The sequence below is a fragment of the Sus scrofa genome, chromosome 6 (assembly GCF_054392235.1).
Source record: "Sus scrofa isolate SSC_HxYL_T2T_F1_AM1 chromosome 6, Sscrofa_HxYL_maternal_Yorkshire_Landrace_v2.0, whole genome shotgun sequence".
Taxonomy (NCBI): Eukaryota; Metazoa; Chordata; class Mammalia; order Artiodactyla; family Suidae; genus Sus; species Sus scrofa.
Window position 1 is genome coordinate 174,783,569 of NC_139388.1, and position 12,723 is coordinate 174,796,291.

General features: G+C 48.7%; 1 protein-coding gene and 1 non-coding gene across 51 annotated transcripts in view; both read right to left on the reverse strand.

Moving 5' to 3' along the window:
* The window catches only part of NFYC (nuclear transcription factor Y subunit gamma), a 72,176-nt gene that overhangs the window by 15,305 nt on the left and 44,148 nt on the right, over positions 1-12,723 (reverse strand). For 48 of the 50 annotated variants that reach the window (XR_014808591.1, XR_014808592.1, XM_021096977.2 and 45 more), the window contains 3 exons: positions 7,950-8,021; positions 6,296-6,409; positions 2,062-2,157 (listed from right to left, as the gene is read on the reverse strand). Coding sequence is in view for 48 of the 50 variants with exons in the window: in XM_021096977.2 (XP_020952636.1) it covers positions 2,062-2,157; positions 6,296-6,409; positions 7,950-8,021 (282 nt within the window). In the remaining 2 variants the exon portion in view is untranslated. Of the gene's footprint in view, positions 1-2,061; positions 2,158-6,295; positions 6,410-7,949; positions 8,214-12,723 lie in introns of all 50 variants that reach the window. The other 2 variants (XM_084965617.1, XM_084965616.1) reach the window with 1 other exon arrangement.
* On the reverse strand, positions 904-983 carry MIR30E (microRNA mir-30e). The gene has a single exon (NR_038525.1). It is a non-coding gene; the product is annotated as a microRNA mir-30e (primary transcript).

Here is a 12,723-nt window from a genome sequence, read left to right on the forward strand (position 1 = left end):
TCGTCTCTCTCCAGCAGGGGAAAAATCACACTGCGCTACGACAATCTCTGAGTGACTGCATCGACCCAGAACGGGGCACCCGCCCAGCTTTAACAGTGCCCCCCGCCCCCGCCCCGAGCGCCTGTCCTTAGTCTCTTCAGAAGGCGCGCCTGACAAACAAGGCCGGAAGATGAGAAGCACCACATCCTCGGGCCATCGCCACAGCGCTGTGCAGCCAGCCCCAGACGGGAAAAGCACATTCGCTTCCGTAGCAAGAATGAGCTGCTGCCTCCTTCAGAAAGGGTGAGTTTTGGAGAGCAGGCACTTTTAACGGACTTAAGGTGCCAGTCAATTTGCAGCTGGGGAAAACTTCACGTCTACAGAGGATTAAAAGTGCTATCTCAGAATTTCAGGCCAGCTTTCAGCCATCTCATCCCTTCAGAGGCCAGGCAGCAGCTGCCCCAAAAGGGTGCCAATCCATGGCCTGAACACCTACCAAGAACTGGCTCCAGGCAGCAAGGAGCTGTTTTGGCTGAACACACTTCAAAAGAGATGGGTCACAGCCTTCTGAGTCAGGCTAGGCTGCAACAGGGAGCTGCCTGACCCCTGAGCGAGGCAAGCACTGAGGACCCTGGAGGAGGGAGAGGACATGCCCCTTCTCTCCAGCCAGCTGGCTCAGGGAACAGGCAGGGAGCGGGCGCAACGGGCCTGAGCAAGGCCTGATTCTGTCACTGAGCCCACCACCTCGCCTTTAAAGGGGGCTTCTGAAACTGATTCCCACAAGGAGAGTGGGTGGGTGGTATCATCTGCTCTGGAGGAAGAGGAGCGGTCTGAGTTCTTGCTGGAGCGACTTCTCAGAGAGGTCAAGCCGTGGGCACAAACCTGCAGTGTTTCAGAGGCGCCGCGCCGCGGGACGACCGTGGCAGCCTGCCGCTGTAAACATCCGACTGAAAGCTCCTGGGAACGCCTCACAGCTTCCAGTCAAGGATGTTTACAGTGGCAAAGACTGCCCGGAGAGAACGGACGCAGTGAGGCGCTCTCTCTAGGAAGGAGGTGCAACAGGCTTGCGAACCCAAACCCAAAGGCCCCCGGGCCGGGTCCGGAGTTCAAAGGTCCTTTAAGATGGCCACTTCTCCTACACTTTCTTACTGGTTACCATGAGACACCCAGGAGAACAGTCGTCCCTGAATGACTCCTGTTTCTAAGACTAATACACTATGAAATAATTCATTAAAACTCTTAAAACTTTATTAACAAAATAAAGCAAGCAGATCAGGGCACAGCTTTGCCCCTGCCAGACTCTGCCACTCTTCCCCAAGTACCTCTGCTACACAGTGAGTCACGCAGCCTGCATGCCCAACATGACGAGTTATAAAAGAGAAGGGTCTATCACAAGTGCCGTTAAGAGCTGTATGCAGCCAAGGTGCTAAAAACAATGGCGTGACCTTTCCTTGGAGGGGAGCAGGCAGAAGAGCAGGAGGAGATTCTCAGTCTCTCTCATGATTACTAAGAAAAACGGTTTACGTGGTGGTTCTCAAATTTTGTTGCACATCAAGAGCATCTGGCGAGCTTTAAAAAGTAGTGATGCCTGGGCCTCCCCCAGATTCTGCTCGTGCGGGGCGGTGCCTGGCACCAGCAGTTTTTAAACCCTAACAGGTGATTCCGATGCGTAGCCAATGCACGACATAGAGGACCACAACCCAGAGAAACAGAAAGCCAGGCCCGTTCACTCCAAACACCACTGTGCACACACAGAAGCTGGTTCTGGGAAATCAAACATTTTTAACTTGTTCTCCCACCCCAGATTAAGAAGCCTGAGAGAGAGCTTCACTTCACTATCTGTAACTAAGGTCTTTAACTTTCATTTTGTCTATTTTCACTGAAATACCACCTCAGAGGCACGGAGTTAAAAGCATCCCTCAATGAGTAACAGGAGGAGATGTTACGGGCAGATGTGGTCTGGAGAAGGAGAAGCAAAAGCAAGTGCACACGGCTTGTGCTGAGAGAGGAAAGGGAGCGTATCTGACCCCAGGCGCAAGGTGCTCTCTGGTCAGCAGCAGCAGCGACGCCGTCTCAGCTCACCTGACGCTTTGGAGGTTTCAGCTCATCTCTTGGGACAATATCGATGAGAAAGTCAAACTGATCAAATTTTGTAATTGCCATGGCGATATCATTCCTCTGTAACGAAGAAAAGCAGAGTGAAAAACTAGCCTGGAGAGAAGCTGCTTCACCTGACTTCTCTCCAAGTTACAAGATAAGACGATGACTTCTAAGCCAAACGAAATGCCCACGGCCAAGCCTACAGGTGAAACAGCCACAACCAAACTGCCATAAACCTGAAATGATCCCACTCGATGGATAAACAGCAACAAAAGAGAGTTAGCTACAGCTCATGCTCTATCAACTGGATGTTTGGGCCTCCAACTACTGCGCTCGCTGCTGGACCTGCCCCAAGGCCCTCCCCACGATTGCTAAATTATCCTCCTCCAGATAAATCTGCACGAACCTAGCAACTTCAACTGACAGCTTTCTGGTCACTCTGTGCTTCCCAAGCTCAGGCTATCATTCAACCTTTCTCGGTCCCTAAATAATATTTTGGCTTTGGTTCGCAAGCGGTCATAATCCATTTTGAATCTCTTAGTTGAAATTCGAATTCAGTAACTTTCTGCAATATTTTCTAGTCACAGGATCCATACATACTGGTTCCTACAAGGCTACAGTTTTTATTTTGAAATTCAAAATCTCAATGTTAATTCCACAGTTTAAATCTTGCTCCACGTGACACGAACACTCAAAGTGTGAAGTACAGAGTCAGGGTTGATAAAGAAAATGAGTTTGTTGATTAATGCTACTGAAACCAAGGCCTGCTCTGATGAGGTTCTTTCTAAGAGTGGCATTTCCTTTCTTTAAATAATAAAAATACAAGGGTTTTTTTTTTGTTGTTGTTGTTTTGTCTTTTTAGGGCCACACCCACGGCATAGGCATATGCCAGTCTAGGCGTTGAGTTAGAGCTGTAGGTTCCCAGTCTAGGGGTCGAATTAGAGCTGTAGCCACCAGCCTACGCCGCAGCCATGCCAGACCCAAGCCACGCCTGTAACCTACACCACAGCTCAGCAACACCGGATCCATAACCCACTGAGTGAGGCCAGGGATCAAACCTGCGCCCTCATGGATCCTAGTCAGATTCATTTCTGCTGAGCCACAATAGAAACTTCAAAGTTTTTGTTTTTTTAATTAAAAACCAACACACTACGTATACTTATACTTAAGATCTGTGTACTTCACTATATGAAAAAAAAATTTTTTTTGTCTTTTTGTCTTTTTAGGGCTTCACTAGCAGCATGGGGAGGTTCCCAGGCTAGGGGTCTAATTGGAGGTGTAGCCGCCGGCCTACACCACAGTCACAGCAACACCAGATCTGAGCCGAGTCTGTGACCTATACCATAGCTCATGGCAACGCCGGATCCTTAACCCACTGAGCAAGGCCAGGGATCGAACCCGAGTGCTCATGGATGCTAGTCGGGTTTGTTAACCACTGAGCCATGAAAGGAACTCCCCACTATATGAAAATTTTAAAGCAAAAGAAAAAAACCAGAGAAACACAGTTGAACCCCAGTGAATGATAAGCATACAAAGGGTTCAGGTGAATGTAAATTTGGGGGGGGGGTCTTTTTAGGGCCACACCCATGGCATATAGAAATTCCCAGACTAGGGGTTGAATCAAAACTGCAGCTGCTGGCCTACACCACAGCCACAGCCATGTCAGACCTGAGCCAGGTCTATGACCTACACCACAGCTCAGGGCAATGCTGGATCCTTAACCCACTGAGCGCGGCCAGGGATAGAACCAGTGTACTCATGGATGCTAGTTGGGTTCGTTACCACTGAACCACAGCAGGAACTCCTAGGGGAATATAAATTTCAAAATGCATTTAAAAATTGGTAACTTGATGAGTAGACAGAGGGAAAGAGAGTGAGGATAAAGTGAATAAAATGTTAATGGTAGGCTCTAGGTGGCGAGTACACAGGTGTTCACTGTAAACTCTGCTTATGTTTCAACTTTCTCATAATAAAATACTACAGGGAAAAAACCCAACATGCTAACAGAAATCCTTAGCAACTCCTACATATCGTATGTTTAAAGAAGGTGACTCATCAGATCAAACAGGAGAGGACGGAAATTTTCTGGGTTTTTTTCCTTCCCTTGTCTTTGTGATGGCCCCAAGCCACTGAAATGCAAAACTCCCGTCCACCCTTCTTGCCAACCACCAGCTTGGTAGTAAGCCCTCCCAACCGAGGCAGGGCACATCTTAAGGCTGCCAGGTCTCCTTTAAGATGAGAACGATACAGTATCACATTCTTGATGATGTCACCTTCTCAAGCTACCCCAGTGGCTCATCTACAGGGAGAGTGGGGAGAAGAAAACAAGGTAACAATAACCACCTCCAAGCGTGCACCAACGTGTTCTACGGCACTGTGGAAACAGACACACTTTGAACATTTTAATTTGGCCTTTTTCAACGCTAATGCTGTACTGAAGTAATGCCAACATTTACTCATATTCAGTAAAAATACAGAAATCTTAAGTATGCAGCTCGATGGATCTGAATAAAGCAGCTATCACTAAACGAGAACACACAGAATTTCCTTCTATCCCTTTCCAGTCGACTTCCTTCCTCTCAATGTGAGACACCACGCTCTGATCTCTGTCACCACAGATGGGCGGCCACAGCATAGGGGACCATGTGCGATGGAACCTGCCCTCTGGGTTCTCTTGCGGAATGTATTACTGAGACGCATCCATGATGGTATGTGAATAGTTTGCTTCTTTTTATTGCTGAGCAGTAATCCACTTTATGTCTGAATATATCAACTTGTTAGTATCCCATGTTTACGGATACATGAGTCTCCAGCTTTTGGCTATTATAAATAAGTTTCCATTGCGGCTCCGCAGCCACAAACCCAATTAGTACTCATGAGGATGCGGGTTCCATCCCTGGCCTCGCTCAGTGGACTGAGGATCCAGGGTTGCCGTGAGCTGTGGTATAGGCCTCAGGTGCAGCTCAGATCCCACGGTGCTGTGGCTGCGGCCATCAGCTGCAGCTCCAATTCAACGCCTAGCCTGGGAACTTCCATATGCCACCGGTACAGCCCTAAAAGGACAAAAAAGAGGCTGTTACGAACGTTCTTAAACAGAAATGCCCACACTTTTGGGTGCACACACACACTGGACTGGCTAGGTCTTAGAGGAAGGAACATGTTTAACTTTATGAGAAAGTGCAAAGCAGTCTTCCAGAGTGACTCTGCACCTCGACTGTCTGACGGCGCGTGACCTCACTGCCAGATGAGTGATGTCGCACACCTTTCCCCGTGCTCCTCGGTCACGGGGACAGCTTCCTTTTTCGAGGGCCTGTTCAAGCGCTTCGCCCATTTTATTTTTTAATCCAAATCGACCTTGAAGGTAGCTTTTACTGGGTCTCTCCAGATCCACAGACTTCCTTCAAGACAGCAGAGTTTTCAATTCCAGCTACACCAGAACGCAGGCTGCCCAGGAGCAGGAATTTTTGTCTGCTTTGTATATTGGTCTCTAGGGCCTAGAAGAGTGCTTGGCACATTGTGGGTATTCAGTTAACGCCTGCAGAATAAATGAATTAATGCATGCATTTCAACTGTGGAGATAAAGGGGGAAAAAAGAAAGTATCTTTTCCTCCTTAACTTTGTTGTTAAGATACTGTCCCTGTCTTCTATCTGTCTCACCCTTCCTCTTAAACCTGGGAAAACGTTCCCCGAAGAGCTAGGACCTGGCTATTGAATGCAAGGCCTCTACAGCCAATGGCCAAGGGGTCTTCCTTCAATATGAATGCTGATTTGCTGGATTAAAAAATAAACCACAGAAAAGAAGAAGGCAAGGATTCCCAGGAAGGCAGACAGGAAACAAAAAGTCTAATAAGGTTAGTGAGACCGAGTCTTCCCAGGACTGCCCCTTCCTGGAGTCTCTCAAGGCTTCCAACCTCAAGCCATTTATATACAGCAATAGATAACTATCACTGTAGCTTCTGTTGACAGTGAGACCTCACCACTACAAAGTTCAGTCACTGAGCTGTGGAAAACAGCAGGAGAGAGTTGGAAATTAGGACTCTTGGTAGGGAGACACACACTGTCTGGGCTATTCCGCCCTCCTCTACCAGTAGAGGCGGACGCCAGCAACACGCATCACCTTGACGGAAAGGAAGAACCATCTTTGGTCCAAAGCCACGTAAGAGGAGGCGAAGGCCGCTGCCCGCCTCATCTAACCGACGTAAGCCTATGGCATTACCTGGAGAGTCCGGCGCTTGTTGTCCTCCGTGTGGATCCAGGCTCGCAGAGTCAGCTCCGTGATAAAGATCTGGGCCGCCTTGGCAAAGAGCACGGGGGCTTCCGCACTGATCATCTGCAACAGACGCAGGCCTCGCTGTCAGCAGCGGCAAGACATTCAAGCCAACCAGTCGGCCCTCACCTCACGTCCTGCCACTGGGCTCTAGGGGACGGGGCTAGAAAACGAGGAGGGGGAGCCTCACGAGGTTCCAGGGGAAAATAAATCCACGAGGAGGGACACGGCAGACCAAGAAGGGAGGACGGAAGGACAGTGGTCCATTACCTATCCCGCACCTTTTTCTCTCAAAATCATCTTTCAGAGAAACCAGGGTTTAGGAGAAGTGAAGTGACTTGTCTACGGCCACAGAGCCAGTAAGTGGTAGGATTAGGGTCTAATCTAAATGGAGACAAGGTAGGGAAAGATAATGACTGTGAGAGCCAAGGACGAAGGGAAAATCTCAGGCTTCCCATTATTTGGGGCTTTACTTTTCAGCAGTGAAAAGGAAAGAGGATAATGGCCTTCCAGGGTTGCTGTGGGGCTCAAATGAGATTACACACAAGCACCCAGCACAGGGCCTGGCACGAAGTAAGCGCTCAAGGAACGTATAAGCCGCCTTGCAAGTCCGAAGCCTTGCCAAGTCCGAATTTGAAGTTCGAACTCTCGGTCAAACAAAGCTCTGAGCCCTTGGTGAGGTGGTCTGTGCAGGACAGAGCTGAGGGAGGAACTCCGGAGCGAAGGAAGCAGGAGGTAAGAACTGGGAGCTTGGGGCTCCTCATCTCGATGAGAGCCCCTTCCAGCTTCTCTGTGTCAATTTCCGTATCTATCAAACGGCGGAGCCAACCTCTCCTACCTGGCGTTTCCTTGTATCACAGTGCGCTAGGATCCGGCACTGTCACTGCTGCCGTTTAGGTTTGATCCCTGGCCAAGAACTGCCACATGCCTCAGGCATGGCCGATAAGGAAAAACCCCCACAATTCTTATCTTATCAAAACTCCCAGGGTCACTATGAGGAGGAAGTGAGCTAATAAACGGGGAGCCTGCTGTGAATTGTTGGCCTTCTGGACGAACACAAGAGACTGTTACTTCTGACTGGAAGGGGACAGGTGCTCTCTTCTTGAGAGAACTGCAATGGGAGGCGGACTCCTGGGAACACAGAAATGAGCCCCCAGTAAACCTCTCACAAGTATTATCTGTGTGAAGTAACTCACAGATCGACAAGTTAGAACAAGCGCAGCGTCCTGTCAACACGTCTTGGAGCTCAAACCAACGAGCCAGAGACTCTGCAATGAGATGCTAAGAAGGCACCTGTCCTGTGGCTCGGATGACACATGTTTACGCCACGCAGTGAAAAGAATGGGTGACCCAAAAAGCAAACACTCAGCATCCTTTCAAGATCCAGAAAACAGGAGATCCCCGATCTTCAGAGAGGTACTATACGACAACTAAAGCTGTTCCATTCCAGCTCACCTAACAATTTTTAGACAGGAACCAAGTTAAAAAGCAACAGACAATAACATTTGTATTTTTGTTTAAACTTTGAGCTCTCGAGACACGGCCAGTCACCTACCCATTGTTGTACTTTCAGTATGAATGCTAAAAATGAATGCAAACTCACCTTCACATCTTCATCCAGTTTCATAATCTTCTTAATACGAGCCAGTGGGAGTTCCTGTACTCGGAAATCTTTCTGAAATGAGTAACACGAGGCACACAAATGAGGACGATCAACAGGGCATGACAGGCAGCATGAGAGACTCTGACTGGCTTCGGCCCTCCTCTCAGAAAATACGGCAGGAAAGCAGGTACAAAGAAAATTCAGAAAAATCCAAGCTCTTATTGTGTCAGGCTCGGACCCCACCAGCCATTCTCAAAGCAGCGTCTGTTGGTGAAACCAGCATAATCGAGTTTATGATTAACCTCTTTATCTGAAACTTGCTTTATTTCTTTTCTTGTCCAACACCTGCTCTCCTCAAGCTTGAGGCGTACCAACAAACACGGGGGATTGTAAACAAGCAGGACTCTCCGGGGCCTCTGGGACCCATGGCCCCCTATCCTCCGCGTTAGCTCCTCTCTGAAGCACCTCAACAACTGTGTCAGATGCACACTCCCTGAGTCACTCTGCAGGTGTGCAAACCTCTTGCCAAAGCAGGACTTGAACAACTCGATGGCCACGAACAGAACACATAGCCCCTTAGGCCTACTGGAGCCTAGGACCAGATCAGTTACCCTCCGTGACATGCCCTATCGCCTCGCCATCAATCAGAGAACTCTGCCCGCGGATCACATACCCTGGCATAACCCCTCCCTTGCCTTACCTTTAAAATCGCTTTGCTGGGGTTCCCTTTGAGGCTCAGCAGTTAATGAACCTGACTAGTATTCATAAAGTTGTGGGTTTGATCCCTGTCCTTGGGGAGGTGGGTTAAGGATCTGGCGTTGCCATAAGCTGTGTGCGGTGTAGGTCACAGGTGTGGCTCAGATCTCACGTTGCTGTGGCTGTGGCATAGGCCTGCAGCTGTAGCTGCAGCTCAGATTCAACACCTAGCATGGGAACTATGCCGAGGGTGTGGCCCTAAAAAGCAAAAATAAATACATAAATAAATAAAATTAAAATTTAAAAAAATTTTAAAATCACTTTGCTGAAACCCTTCAGGGAGTTTGAGGGTTTTTGGGGGGCATGAACCACCCATCTCCTTGCATGGCCCTGCAATAAACCTTACCCCACTCCCCCAAGAACCCCTTCCAAAAAAAGAAAAGAAAAAAGAAAAAGACACCGGCTATTTCTGACCTGTGCACTAAGATGACACCTGAAATTGGGGAGGCGTTCCTTTCTAATCACAGCAGCAGAGGCCTTATCTCCAAAATGTGCTTAGGGGTGGGGGTGAATTTATCAGCTGCCATGTAAGAACAGCCCTGGGAACATTTTTCTTAGAAAACAAGACTAAGCTGGGGAGAAACCATGTAACTTCACCATGGATAGGATTCAGGAGAGGGGTTTTTGACTAACACTACTCAATTATTTGCGATTTAAGCATTTTTTCATTTTATTTCGGTACTACTGGTATTTAAACACATACCCAATGATGGATGCAATTCTAGAAATAAAAATCAATTTGGGGTTGCGGAGCTGCAAAGACAAGAAAGACGCTAAGGCAGAGAGATGAGCTCAAATCAGCAAAATCCCTACTGGGACTAGGTGTCAAATGATTGATTCTATAAGTGGTCTGAAATGGGACTCCCCAAATCCAATATGCTCACCTGGGAATTTGCATCATCACATTACGGGAGAAGCAGCTTATTTGAGATTTGGTATAATTAACATGCATTAGTGAAATTTCTTCTCCAAGACCAACAGAAAACCTCAACTACAAGTCAAAGAAGGCAGTGGGGCATTTTGGAAAAACATGGCCAGCCTTCCCAGAATCTATTTTATGACTACAGAAGAAAGGCAACTCTCAGGATAAGACATACACCACACCTGATTTTCCCACCCAAACCCAACAAGCTGCTTAGCTACCACCCCCCCTCCACAGACTTGTGACTGTCACCTTTTTCTTCTCCAAATTAAGTATCAGCATTTTCTTTCTTTTTTCCCCTCATCTTTACTTGGCCTTATTTTTCTCCATGCTCTTCCCATGACCACTTGCCATATGATCATTATGTTTTTTTTTTTTTGCTATTTCTTTGGGCCGCTCCCGCGGCATATGGAGGTTCCCAGGCTAGGGGTCGAATAGGAGCTGTAGCCACTGGCCTACGCCAGAGCCACAGCAACGCAGGATCCGAGCCGCGTCTGCAACCTACACCACAGCTCACGGCAACGCCGGATCGTTAACCCACCACTGAGCAAGGGCAGGGACCGAACCCGCAACCTCATGGTTCCTAGTCGGATTCGTTAACCACTGCACCACGACGGGAACTCCTGATCAATATGTTTAATTGCTAGTTTCTGGTTTTCTCTCACTGGAATGGAATGTCCATGAGGGCAAGAAATTTTTCTATCATTGATGCAGTGACTACAACAGTGTCTGGCACAGAGTGGGAGCAAATTTTTCTTGAAAGGAGAAGCAGAAGTTCCCTAGTCTTATGGACTAGGAACCATGAGATTGCGGATTCGATCCCTGGCCTCACTCAGTGGGTTAAGGATCCGGCATTGCCATGAGCTGTGGTGTAGGTTATAGACGCAGCTCGGATCTGGCGTTGCTGTGGCTGTGGTGTAGGCTGGCAGCAACAGCTCTGATTTGACTCTTAGCCTGGGAACCTCCATATGTGGCAGATGTGGCCCTAAAAAGACAAAAAAAATAGAAATAAAAGAAAGAAAGGAGAAGCAAAGGAAGGGAGGGAGGGAAGCAAGAAAGAGAGAGAAAGAACTGAACTGCTTGCCATCCTACAGACAGACCCCCCCCTTCTTCCCAGCACTGGCCAGTGCAGGCTTCTCCACCTGAAAGCCCCTCCCACCAGACTCTGGGCTGCTGCTGTCTGCCTTGTCTTCAGAGGCAACACGGGCTCCTGGGCAAGCTCCTGCTGCACCCAGAGGGGTGGAGGGGATGTGCCCCAGGCTCCCTTCCCTTAGGGCACTTTGCTTCAGGTAGCACAGCAGCTGAGGTCCCAGCAGGAAACGGAATGCACCACAGATGATATGCCTTCAGTGAAGAGACTCCCACCCTAGGTGAGGGCGTAAAGAGAGCAAACAGGGGTGGGGCCGAGCTGGGAGGCGAGCAGCGCAGGGGCTCTTCATACTCCAGGCACTTAAGGGACAGGCAGAAAAATGGAGGTGACAACGTGAGAGGAGTCACCAGGTGGGAGCCACGTTGTGGAGGATATAGAACTTGCCAGAGATGCAGAGACGGAAGGAGGGGAAAAAAATACCTAGCCTCCTCTCCTGCCCATGCATCTCCTGGTGGTGCCTTCCCCTGACTAACTCCGCTGGAAGAGACTCACAAGGGAGCCTGTGCAGGACAAAAAGGTGATGAGGCCAAGGTTCAGGTTCCCATGTGGGAACAGCATGTGCAAAGGCCCCGTGGCTGGAGGAGCAGGAGCAACCCCAAAATTCAATGGAGCTGACCCAAAGAGAGCCAGTGTGATTAGACTCCGGGGAAGGACACCAGAGCCAGAGCACACCCTGCAGGTCAGGACCTGTCTCCTGGTTTGCCTGGGACCGTCCTTGATGACATCGTCATCCCAGAGGCGGAATTAGTAAGAAGCCACCCCTCGCCCTGCTTCACTCTCCCAGAGGGTCCTGGTTTGGGTATGAAGCCTCTAAAAATCTACCCCAAAGTAGCAGAGGTTTAGAAATCCAATTTATTGGAGTTCCCATTGTGGCTCAGTGGAAACGAATCTGACTGGGAACCATGAGGTTGCGGGTTCGATCCCTGGCCTCGCTCAGTGGGTTGAGGATCCTGTGTTGCCGTGAGCTGTGGTGTAGGCTGCAGATGCGGCTTGGATCCCGCGTGGCTGTGGCTGTGGCTGTGGCCAGCAGCTGTAGCTCTGATCAGACCCCTAGCCTGGAAACCTCCATATGCCATGGGTGGGGCCCTCAAAAGAAAAAAAAAAAGAAAGAAAGAAAGAAAGAAAGAAATCCAATTTATTAAACCAAAAGGAGACAGTGGGACACATTCTATGTATTCTTATCAAATGCATGATACCTACTACTGTGTGGAAGACTCAAGTGTGTCTGTACCTTTGAAGAGTCGTATGGTTTAACTGTCAGAGACATCGGTCCCGTAAGAGCATTATAACCCCCACACCCTATGCTCCAACGGAGGTAGAAATCCCGCAGGAGAAAGAAAGAAATGACCAGATGGCAACTGGGGGGGGGGGGCGCTGGAGTGACACGAGGAGCTGGCAAATATTTCACAGGGGGGCTGACATCTGAATTGTCTAGGGACACTGCAAACCTGCTGTGGATAAGTATGAGAATGTTTTTCAGAAAGAGAAAACAGCATGCGCAGAAGTACAGAGACAAAAACAATCTGGCCTACTTAAGTTTCAGACGTATGACCTTCGTCCAGAGGGGAGCAGCAGGAAAGGGAATGCTGGATTGGGGCCAGACCCTAAAGGGATTAAAAAAAGTAACCACAGAAGTCAGTCACTGGTCTTCCTTCTTGGGGGGCCTATCTCACAAAATGATGATGCTACACAGAATTGCAAAGAGGAGCCTAGGGATGACAATTCCTCTGGAGGGCCTCCCAGGATGACACTCACAGCACAGCAGCATGACCACAAGATGTAGGTCTCTTGGAAGCGGGCTCTCATTTGGCTTGGTTATTTAATATAATTCCAGCAAGACTACTCTAGGATTACTTAACTAAATCCCAAAGCTGATAAAAAGACCTCCTTCCCCAACTTAAAAAAAATAAATGACTACTTTGAGAATTTCTTTTAAGACTATTCCT